Genomic DNA, 11,030 nt, shown 5'->3' with positions numbered 1-11,030 from the left:
CTTTACATCATCTGAGCAACGCATTAAATCTGGCTTTGGTTTGGATAAGGTGAAGAAACCCATAGTGGCATGTGTGGTGGGGTATGTATGCATGTCTGTTTTTTAAAGTGTAAGCAAATAGATTGTACAAGTGGTTAGGCATTTTAACACACACATGTTTCTTAAGAAGAGAAGAAATCAATTTCTCCTCAAACCAGAGACTTTCATGCATGTTGTTAGTTCCATGTGTGCAGTTAAGGGCAAGGGTTTTGCCATCCAGGGCCAGATGACCAAATCTGGGACCCCGGGCCACCTACCTCCAGGCCATGTAGTTTCATAGCTAATCTCATGCTATTCTACACATTTTGCCATGAGGCTGAGAAAAGGTTGCAGTTTTAAAGCAAATTTCCTACAATTCTACACATGACGTGTTCATATGCTATCTGGGGGTCTCTGTTTTTGACTGTAATGTGTCCTCTTTCCTGTGCTGCAGGGTCAGACAGTGTCCTGTATAGAGGAGGTTCTGTACTGCTACCAGCCCATCAATAGCCACACTTACAGAACCCCCGTGCCTGAGCTAAAGCTGCTGGGACGTCTTGGGTAAGAACACACTTATTGGGTAAGAATGTAGAAGAGTAGGGAGGTAGGCAATAAATAGGCCCTAGAGGTGAAAATAATTATAATTTAGCATTAACACTGGAGTGATCGATATGCAGGTGATGATGTGCAAGTAGAGATACCGGGGTGCAAGAGGGTAAGGAATAATATGGGAATGAGGTAGTTGGGTGTGCTATTTACAGATTGGCTGTGTTCAGGTACAGAGCTGCTCTGATAGCTGATGCTTAAAGTTAGAGAGGGAGATATAAGACTCCAGCTTCAGAGATTTATGCAATTCGTTCCAGTCATTGGCAGCAGAGACCTGGAAGGAAAGGCGGCCAAAGGAAGTGCTGGCTTTGGGGGTGACCAGTGCAATATACCTGCTGGAGCGCATGCTATGGGTGGGTGTTGCTATGGTGACCAGTGAGCTGAGAAAAGGCGGGGCTTTACCTAGCAAAGACTTATAGATGACCTGGAGCCAGTGGGTTTGGTGACAGATATGTAGTGTGGGCCAGCCAATGAGAGCATACAGGTCGCAGTGGTGGGTAGTATATGGGGCTTTGGTGATAAAACGGATGGCACTGTGAAAGACTACATCCACTGTGGTAGACTACATCCAGAGAGAAGGATCTAGAGATGCTCAGTGATATGATGCATCCATAGGCACAGCACAGTAGTGTATATCATAAAATTAAAATGATTGTACAGACAGTCTGGGTGGCACAGTATACTTGTTGGGGACAGGGGGGGTATGAGAGGGGAACAGAGGGTACAGGCTTGCCTGGAAGTCTGGGTCTTTTCTCTGGAGTCCCCCTTGATTAGCTGTGAGAGGAGCGGTGGGGGGAAGGTTTTGTTCTAAGGGGCAAACAGCCAGCGTTCCCCTGTACCCAGCCCCGCCTTGCCTGGACCTCATCGTCCTTCAGCACACACAGGAAGTGCCTTCCCCAAAGCCGGGACCCTGGGCCAATCGCTCCTCGACGCCATCGGCCCACTCCTCACAACACAACCCATCCATCAGACCGCACCCAGCCCAACCGTCTGTCTGCATGGAGACAGGCTGGCACTAAGGCCTTCCCACCGGCCAGGAGAGCTCCAATTGGCTTAGAGGGGCATATGCAGACAAATAAGGGTGTTCTCATTGGTGAAAAGAGATGAGCCGTTGTCATTTCCACCTCATAGTAACTGTCATTCAGCAGATATTTTATTTTCTGTGGCTTCCAGTTGATCATATTGCAATTTGCAAGGAAGATTTTCGAACCCTTGTGAGGGATAATGAGTTTCCATTGAGTTTAGTTTTTTAAATATGTAATAAAAAATGCCCTTTTGATTTCCATAATGAACTCCTGAACCACCTAATTGAAGTGAAGCCTTCCTTCTTAATGGATGCAGGAGAGTTTAGTAGAATAACTGGTTCTACCTTTACATTATGTATGCAGTGTAATGCTGAGGTTTTGGTTCTTTTGGCTAGGCTGATCAATATGCAGATGAAACACATCTCAAAATGTTTTGCCGCATGCTGGAGCTGACTGATGAGAGGGGGACGGAAGGGGGAAGAGGAGGGGGGACACAGGGGGTCTGGTGTCAGCAGTTCAGGGGTCCTGCAGGACTAGGGCTGGAGGGGAAGGGCTCTGCCACCTGAGATAAATTAGTCTCCTCAATGATGAACACTAGTCCCTCTGGAGCAGGCAGCGACCGACTACTGTAGCCCAGTCTGACAAATAAACAACAACTCCCATGATGCAGTATGCTCTGTTAGCAGAAGCTGGAATTCTGCTGACACTTCTGCATTGTTGGCAGTTTTGTCATTCAGCTAAGTTCAGAGTTTATGCACATGCGGTGGTGGTGCACACACACACACACACACACACACACACACACATACAGTCTCAGGCACACACCAAAAATGTGCACAGGTCATACACATTCACATGTCCCACTCTGCATTTTTGGCCACAACAGAAATGCTGTGATGTGGTGAGAGTTGAACGGCATGTGGAGAATAGAGGGAGGTTATGGAGAGGGTGGAGAGGTTGAAAGGGAGTTCTCCAGTGCAGGGTTGGGCCAGAGTCTCTTCTGACCTATGGTGTGTGTGTGAGAGAGTGAGTGAAGGGGTTATGGTTAGGGAAGGAGGGGCTGTCGGAGGGGCTAGGGTCTTATTTTAAACAGGGCTGTTTGTCTTGGTCAGGGCCCATGGTGACAGCAGCACCACTGGTGATTTGTCTTGGACAGGGGAGTCTGGAGGGACGGGAGAGTTGAGCGCATAGCCGCACACACCCCCCTGTGGCCCTGGGGCCTCTGGGGCCCGGCTCTGCACAGGATGCGAGCGGAGCCTTGCTTTTTATGCTAGGGCCTCCCTCCCCCCACTCACTGTGTGTGTGTTTCCCTCTCTCTCCGTCTCTTTCGCCTTGTCCCTTTGCCCCCCAAAAAACCGCAGGAGCGCTGTGAGGCTGCCAGGAAAAAGAAGGGCCACGCCTCTCTCTCTCGCTGTCTTTCCCTCTCTCTGCTGTACCTGAATAAATATGGGCTGTGCTCTTATTAAAGACAGCTGCTTCAATACTGGCGGAAAGAGAAAAGGCTGCATGTTCAGGCAATGGGGACCTTTGAAAGTGTCCATTCAGCTTACACCCCCCCACACACACACACGTAAAATCTCAGAAACACACTTCCCCTGATGTGTGTACGTGCATGTCTGTGTGTGTGTGCGAGAAACCACAGAACGGAGGAGGCCCTCTATAGTGTGAAGACATTTTATGAAAAGGAAGTGTCACTCATTCTGTCTCATTGATTGGCACATACACATGTCCATGCATTAACATGATATGCTCTGAAAATACCTGTTGCTGTGCCTTACCTTAACATAATAGAATGTGAATAGTCATAGGCCAGAGGATGAGGCCTTTTCCTCAGCTGTCAACTTGACCCCTGAAGGTGAAGTTTGACCAGGTAGCTTACTGTAGTCCTGAGTAGTGGTCGACAGATTATGATTTTTCAACGCCGATACGGATTATTGTCATTATTTGTAATAATGACAATTACAACAATACTGAATGAACACTTATTTTAACTTAATATAATACATCAATAAACATCTATTTAGCCTCAAATAAATAATGAAACATTTTCAATTTGGTTTAAATAAATGCAAAAACAAAGTGTTGGAGAAGAAAGTAAAAGTGCAACGATTAAGTTCCTTGCTCAGAACATGAGAACATATGAAAGCTGGTGGTTCCTTTTAACATGAGTCTTCAATATTCCAAGATAAGAGGTTTTAGGTTGTAGTTAATATAGTATTTATAGGACTATTTCTCTCTATACCATTTGTATTTCATATACCTTTGACTATTGGATTTTCTTAGGCACTTTAGTATTGCCAGTGCAACAGTATAGCTTCTGTCCCTCTCCTCGCCCCTACCTGGGCTCGAACCAGGAAGACATCGACAACAGCCACCCTCGAAGCATTGTTACCAATCTCTCCACAAAATCCGCGGCCCTTGCAGAGCAAGGGGAACAACTACTCCAAGTCTCAGAGCGAGTGACGTTTGAAACGCTATTAGCGTGCACCCCGTTAACTAGCTATCCATTTCACATTGGTTACACCAGCCTAATCTTTGGAGTTGATAGGCTTGAAGTCATAAACAGCTCAATGCTTGAAGCACCGCGAAGAGCTGCTTGCTGGCAAAATGCACGAAAGTGCTGTTTGAATGAATGCTGACGAGCCTGCTGCTGCCTGCCACCGCTCAGTCAGACTGCTCTATCAAATATCAAATCATAAACTTAATTATAACATAATAACACACAGAAATACGAGCCTTTGGTCATTAATATGGTCAAATCGGAAACTATAATTTCCAAAACAAAACGTTTATTCTTTCAGTGAAATACGGAACCGTTCTGTATTTTATCTAATGGGTGGCATCCATAAGTCTAAATATTGCTGTTACATTGTACAACCTTCAATGTTATGTCATAATTACGTAAAATTCTGGCAAATTAGTTGGCAACGAGCCAGGCTGCCCAAACTGTTGCATATACCCTGACTCTGCTTGCAATGAACGCAAGAGAAGTGACACAATTTCACCTGGTTGATATTGCCTGCTAACCTGGATTTATTTTAGCTAAATATGCAGGTTAAAGAAATATACATCTGTGTATTGATTTTAAGAAAGACATTGGTGTTTATGGTTAGGTACAGTCATGCAACGATTGTGCTTTTTTCGCAAATGCGCTTTTGTTAAATCATCCCCCGTTTGGTGAAGTTGGCTTTCTTTGTTTGGAAGAAACTGCTGCATATACCCTGACTCTGTTGGAAGAGAAGTGACACAATTTAGCTAGTTAAAAGAAATTCATGTTAGCAGGCAATATTAATTAAATATGCAGGTTTAAAAATATATACAGTGGGGCAAAAAAGTATTTAGTCAGCCACCAATTGTGCAAGTTCTCCCAATTAAAACGATGAGAGGCCTGTAATTTTCATCATAGGTACACTTCAACTATGACAGACAAAATGAGAAAAATAAATCCAGAAAATCACATTGTAGGATTTTTAATGAATTTATTTACAAATTATGGTGGAAAATAAGTATTTGGTCAATAACAAAAGTTTATCTCAATACTTTGTTATATACCCTTTGTTGGCAATGACAGAGGGGAAAACAAAAAATGTCCAAAACGGTGTCCAAAAATACCGATTTCCGTTTGTTATGAAAACTTGAAGTCTGCCCTAATTAATCGGCCATTCCGATTAATCGGTCGACCTCTAGTCCTGAGTGTGACCTGTCCATGTGTGTTTAGGACAGGTGTGGCTGGGTCAATTACTGTCCCCTTCTGGAACCGAACCCTACCTCAGCTCAGGCCTGGTTCACTCCTAATGACATGGCTGGGACCTGCATCTTGAAACTTTACCCACTTGATTCCACACAACAGCCACAAACTGCAGAGGGACACTATTTTAGTATCTGTGCTTCTGCTGCCTGCAGATAAAAGATCCTGAATGATGGTATATGAACATGTGTTACTGTTTTGGAAGTTATGTCCATTTTGTGTGTTAGAGAAGGTTTGTTTTGGTCTTGAGTGTGTGTATCTTTGAGAAATGGAAAGAGGGAGCTTGTTTATGTGTCCTTGTCTTTGATGTCAGAACCTTTTTTCTCTGTGCGGCTGCGTGTGTGTGAGCATGCGCACATGCGGTTGTGAGTCTTTGAGGAATAGATGGAGTACATTTTGTGTGCTTACACATGTCTACTGTGTGTGTGTGTGTGTGTGTTTTTTCTGGTGCACTTCCTAAGCTCTGACTGTGTAGGCGATGAAAGACCCAAGCTCTCTGCCGCTCCAGAGAGAAGGGAGGGGGGAGTCAATCTTGGACAAGGACTAATCCTGTGTGAGGAAAGAGGGAGAAGGAGACATTGGCAGCGCCATACTCAAAACTTCGACTAAAACCTCAAGTGCTGACAATGAAAGCTAGAAAGAGCAGTTGTTTGTATTGGCGCAGGTCACCCTGAAATTAGTCCATCACTGTGACAGCGGTTGCTCAACGTGCTACGCTAAATGCCAATGTGGATAATATTTTGAAGTCTTACCCCCTCATCCTCTTCTCCTCCCCTCCCCTCCCTGCTCTCCTTAATTGTTGGAAAAAGTGAGGTTTCTGTCGGGGGTGGTTGGTTGTTGGTTATGAGGCGGTCGTCTCTCGTCGCTTGCTCGGAGTGAAGGGGAGCAGCTGAGCGATGGGAGGGTGGGTGGGGTGTTTAGTCTGGAGCTCCTCTCCCGGGGACCCTGAGCTGCAGACCAGGAAGTAGTGCTCCTCAGACATGCAGGCTCGTCAGACTCACTGGAGTCTGGCTGAAGGGTTCAAGCTCTCTCTGAGGGAGGGAGGGATGGATGGAGGGGATTGATTGGGACATATAGAGAGAAAGGAGCTTTGTTGTCAAGCTACCACAGTGGCGTTCGTAGTCTTTCCCTGGTCATAATACACACACACTGTGTGTTGAAAGTATACTGACTTGAGGCCTGGTTTTGTGTGTGTGTGTGAGAGAGGCAGTGTTGGCTGAGGAGCTGTGACAATCATAACTTTCTGGCAGGCGTCCCTCCTAGATCTCAGTCCCAGGCTGGCCTGACTCCAGGTCTGACTCCATCTCTCTCTCCCGGCTCTGGCCCTGCTCTGCAGGATGTAGGAGTTCCAAGGTCAACTAAACCTGGCTCACTACCCACTATGACCTCTCACCTCTGGCTTCCCAACCTCTCCCCTACATTAAACAAGGTTTAAGTCATGTCCAACTCACTCCCTCCCTCTCCTTTCTTCCCTCTAGTAGTAGGAGACAGTAAATCTCAGTCACTGTGGCTCCTGTGCGTCTCCCACTCTCTGTGTGTGGAGAGCAGCAGGCGTGTGCTGGGCTGATGAGGACCACTCCAGATGGACTGTTTGCTCTTTCTACACAAAATGGCCTAAAATGGTTTTCCATACGATCCCAGCTGGCATCAAGTCAATTTGATGGTCCTGGGAGGGCAGGGGGACGGAGGGGTAGAGGTCTTCACAGGGACCTGGAGGGCTGTCCTGGGACAGAGGGAGCCGAGTGATGGAAACCTCACAGTGAAGGCCTCTCAAATAATGTGTGCTCGCACACACTATGTAGCTTTGATGGTTGAGTTATGGGGCTGGATGAAGGTAAGAAAGGCGCTGTATAGTATGACCTCAGATGAACCCAAGGCTTTGATCTGGTTTTACTACAATTACATAATTTGTCTAAACTTTTTTCTAGATTTGAGGCGATTTCGAAATGTCCAACATAACAGTAATTAATCATAGAGATGTATGCTATAAGATCATTGTGTGTAACAAATATTTCTGTTTCTCAAAAGCTCAGGTTGCCAGATTCGGGCAGTGGCCTAGTTGTGTAGCAGCTAGCTGGATGAAGTCTACCATTGCAAGGTACTGCCTCTCTGCATGCTCTATCCACACCCTCTCAGAGCAGAGAGCATGAACGACAGCTGTAGCTCACAGATTTTGACATTTGCATAGTTCCTGCAGCATCTTTTGGCTATGTGAGAATGTGGGAGAGAGATCTTTAAAGCAGGGTTATTTGACTTGCAAACCCACAGGATGAACTGTGTTTTCCCCAGCATCACTCTCAGCACATGATCAGCTCTCATCTCTGATGTTATAGTATAGCTACTCCTGCATGGCCAGACACTGTACTACTCTTGTGGGGAAACCAGGACATAGGGGGTAGTGTATGGGTGGTTCTTCTCTCCGTTACAGGGGTAGCTGGGCTAATACCAGGGGGATGTGTGAATGTTGTATAGTACAGTATCCACTCCTTATCCTGACCTGCAGTCATAATGTTCTCTGTTGTAGGAAACGGGAGCAGAACGGTATAGCTCTGTATGAACTGGATCTGTTGTCTCTTAATGCGATCTGTGCAAATATTGATTGATTCTTGAGTGTGAGTCATTAGGCCAGTGGATTGGAGGAGGAGACGTCTCTTACAGTAGAAAGCTCTTTAGCTTCATGGGTTTGTCTGAACATAAAAACAGCAGATAGAGATGGGTCGTCATGGCCGTGCCAGTCTTTCACTGGGTTCTGAAAGAGACGGCTGTTTTAGTTTTTCTTATGAGGGCCCCTTGCCAGCCCCTTCCCCAGGCGGGTGGGTGGTGTTCCCACACAGGCACACGAACAGACCAGCCAAGCCCCAGTGAAGGAGAAACCACCAGGGCAGGCCAGGGATAACCAGGGGTGGGTATTTGCCTGCCTACTCCCCCTTTGTTTATTTGTAGCGCTGGCTGGAGGCTGTAGCGTCAACTCCCAAAAGAGAGAGCGAGTGGCGATATCTCCTAACTATTTATACATTAACCCAATATGTGCAGAGGTGTGTAAGGCAGGACTGGGACTGTCAGTCAGTCAGGGGTGTAGGCAGGACTGGGACTGTCAGTCAGTCAGACCTAGATGCACTATTGTAAAGTGGCTGTTCCACTGGATGTCATAAGGTGAAAGCTGGGACTGTCAAATGTAAATGTAAATGTCAGTCAGGGGTGTAGGCAGGACTGGGACTGTCAGTCAGTCAGGGGTGTAGGCAGGACTGGGACTGTCAGTCAGTCAGGGGTGTAGGCTTTGATGTCAACCGACTGGGGCAACTCTCACCCTAGCTATATACACACACACACCATATTGGCACAGTAGAGTCCTGTGTCGTCCCCCCCTTTCCCCCAGGGCCCAGGGCTCTGTGATGTGCAGTGGGATTAGCTGGCTCATTTTCCCCTCTTAAGAGCTAGGGAAAGAAAACAAACTCCCGTCATATGGGGCTGCGCTGTGGGGACTTGTAGGTACCTCTCCAGTATGATGGATGAATCCACCCCCCCTTTCTGTCTCTTTGTGTTTTTCTTTCTCTCTCCCTCCCTCTTTCACTAATTGAAATGCTCTTGCTTCTCCCTATAGCTCGAGGTGCTGTGTAAACTGATACCAGTGTTTTGGAACCCACCTGGGAAAAGGCTTTTCTTCCACAGTATACCGGTGTTCTATTTACAATATGCTACATATGACAATCAATACTCCCGTGTGTGTGTTTGTGGGTCTGTCTGGCGCTAACAGCCATTCTGTGAAGAGCATATGCCCTTCCATTGTTTACGGACCCATTTGGTTAACGAGGACACTGCAAATTTCCCCCCGCCTCCAGCCCACAGTATTCTCCCTGCTCTCCAGGGGATAGATAGATGGATACTCAGTACCTGCCAGGCATCTCACTGCCTTGAAATGTGGGTTCCTGTATCAAGTGGCTAGTTTGGTGGGTTTCCATGCCATTGATGTCCTGTCAGGCAGCCTCTACCGCCCCCATCAGGCCAGACAGGTGAAGTACAGGTCTGTGACACAGTCCTGGATGAGCAGTGGCAGTTGACGCTTTGTGAAGAAACTCAGGATTTAGGCATCAGCGTAAGCCTCTGTTCTTTATAATGCCTTCATATCAGATACACAACTACCTGCGTCATTCATTCCCCTTTGCTGTGTTTTCATATAAACTGTCCTTACAAGTTGTGATTGCTAGTTGTCAATCACTGCAAAATGAGTGAGTTTCTATAAGGGTTAATGTTAAGTGTCTTACAATGATTGTGTTAACACCCTAAAAGTGGTCCCCTCTTAACTAAGTGTTAGTGATACTCCGTATGGCTCTCTGAGAGACACAGACACACCCTCTCTGTCAGTGGGGTTGACCCGCTAGTGATAAGATATATGATCATGGAAAAGGAGTCGATGGCCTAGTAGTGACTGAGTGTGTGTAGACTTGTCACTCAGACTGAGTGTCCTGTGTACAACGGGGGTTTTTGGGCCGTGTCGTATCATCCTAATGGTCGTGGAGGATAGAATCTCACACTACCATGTCCTGGAGGAAACTCCATCCCAGGGAAACGAGACTGGCCTCTGGCCCCCGATGATGAAAGGCTGCTGTTGACAGATATAGTATACCTGTGAGAGCGTTCTATGTTTGGCTCCACTGCAGGGGTTTTGTTCCTGGCCCGGCTGGATGTGTTCCAGGGTTTTTAGCTTGCATACCTTTTAGGAAATTCTGTTGTATTGTTTTTGCAGAGGAAGTGTATTGTTATTACGGTTTTGGGAAAGATACGCAGGTCACTGTACCCTGTAACGCATGTATACACACACACACACACACAGAGTCTCTGGCTCGTCCTGCACAGCGCTGTTCTTAGGGCAGCAGGGGATGGGGAGGGGTAGTAGAGTTGTGAGTGTGTGTGTAACTGGAGCTTGCTAAGGAATGCAGGGGGTGTTTTTGGAGAAGCGGGGCGGGGTGAGGAGGGTGATTAGGGGGTGACAGCTGAGTGCTGACCCCTCTATAATGACAAATCATCCGACAGGTGTGTGGCTCTGCACCACCACCCCCTTATTCCCAGGCCAGGATTCCCAAACTCTGCTGGATCGGAGCGCTAAAGGAAGACTTCCGGACATGAGGCCTGCTGTCCAAGAGGCTCATGACTGGCCTTTCAGAAGTATGAAACAGGCCTCTGTGGAGAGATCCAGCCAGGGCCTCCCAACCACTGACCTTAACTCTCAGCCCTAATATCAGTAGCTCGGCCATCTTCAACCAGGAGGCCATAGAGTCTCCGATAGGTGAAAATGGATTGATTGGGTTTCGCCATTGTTTTTCGCACCATACACAGAGTAGAATTCTCCAAGTTTTGTTCCATAGCGCGCTAGTGACGAGTTAGGATGCTCAGCCTCTGACATGAGTCATGGGAAGTAAACGCATCTCTTTGATCCTTTGTACAGCAAAAAAACTACTGCAGTCCCAGGATCAGAGAGTGTGGTCTAGGAGCAGACAGGTGCTGAGCTGCAGCCTGGTCTGGGGTCAGTGACCAGACCTTTGTGAAAGTAAAGTGCAGGAGCAGAGGGAGGGAGACATGCTGTAACAGCAGCTGGCCATCGCTACTAGACGCCATGCTTCAGTGATTCACGGCTT

The 11,030-nt window shown here is 47.0% G+C and overlaps 1 protein-coding gene across 1 annotated transcript in view; it reads left to right on the top strand.

The window, feature by feature from the left end:
* LOC115146163 (CDK-activating kinase assembly factor MAT1-like) overlaps nt 1-11,030 on the top strand; it is an 89,527-nt gene that overhangs the window by 73,823 nt on the left and 4,674 nt on the right. The window contains exon 4 of the mRNA XM_065004206.1: nt 473-598. Within this exon, the coding sequence (XP_064860278.1) occupies nt 473-583 (111 nt within the window). The 3' untranslated portion in view covers nt 584-598. The remainder of the gene's footprint in view (nt 1-472; nt 599-11,030) is intronic.

The sequence above is a fragment of the Oncorhynchus nerka genome, linkage group LG18 (genome assembly GCF_034236695.1).
Source record: "Oncorhynchus nerka isolate Pitt River linkage group LG18, Oner_Uvic_2.0, whole genome shotgun sequence".
In the NCBI taxonomy this organism is placed as follows: Eukaryota; Metazoa; Chordata; class Actinopteri; order Salmoniformes; family Salmonidae; genus Oncorhynchus; species Oncorhynchus nerka.
The sequence above is the reverse complement of the archived record's forward strand: the minus strand, read 5'-3'. Positions and strand labels throughout refer to the sequence as shown.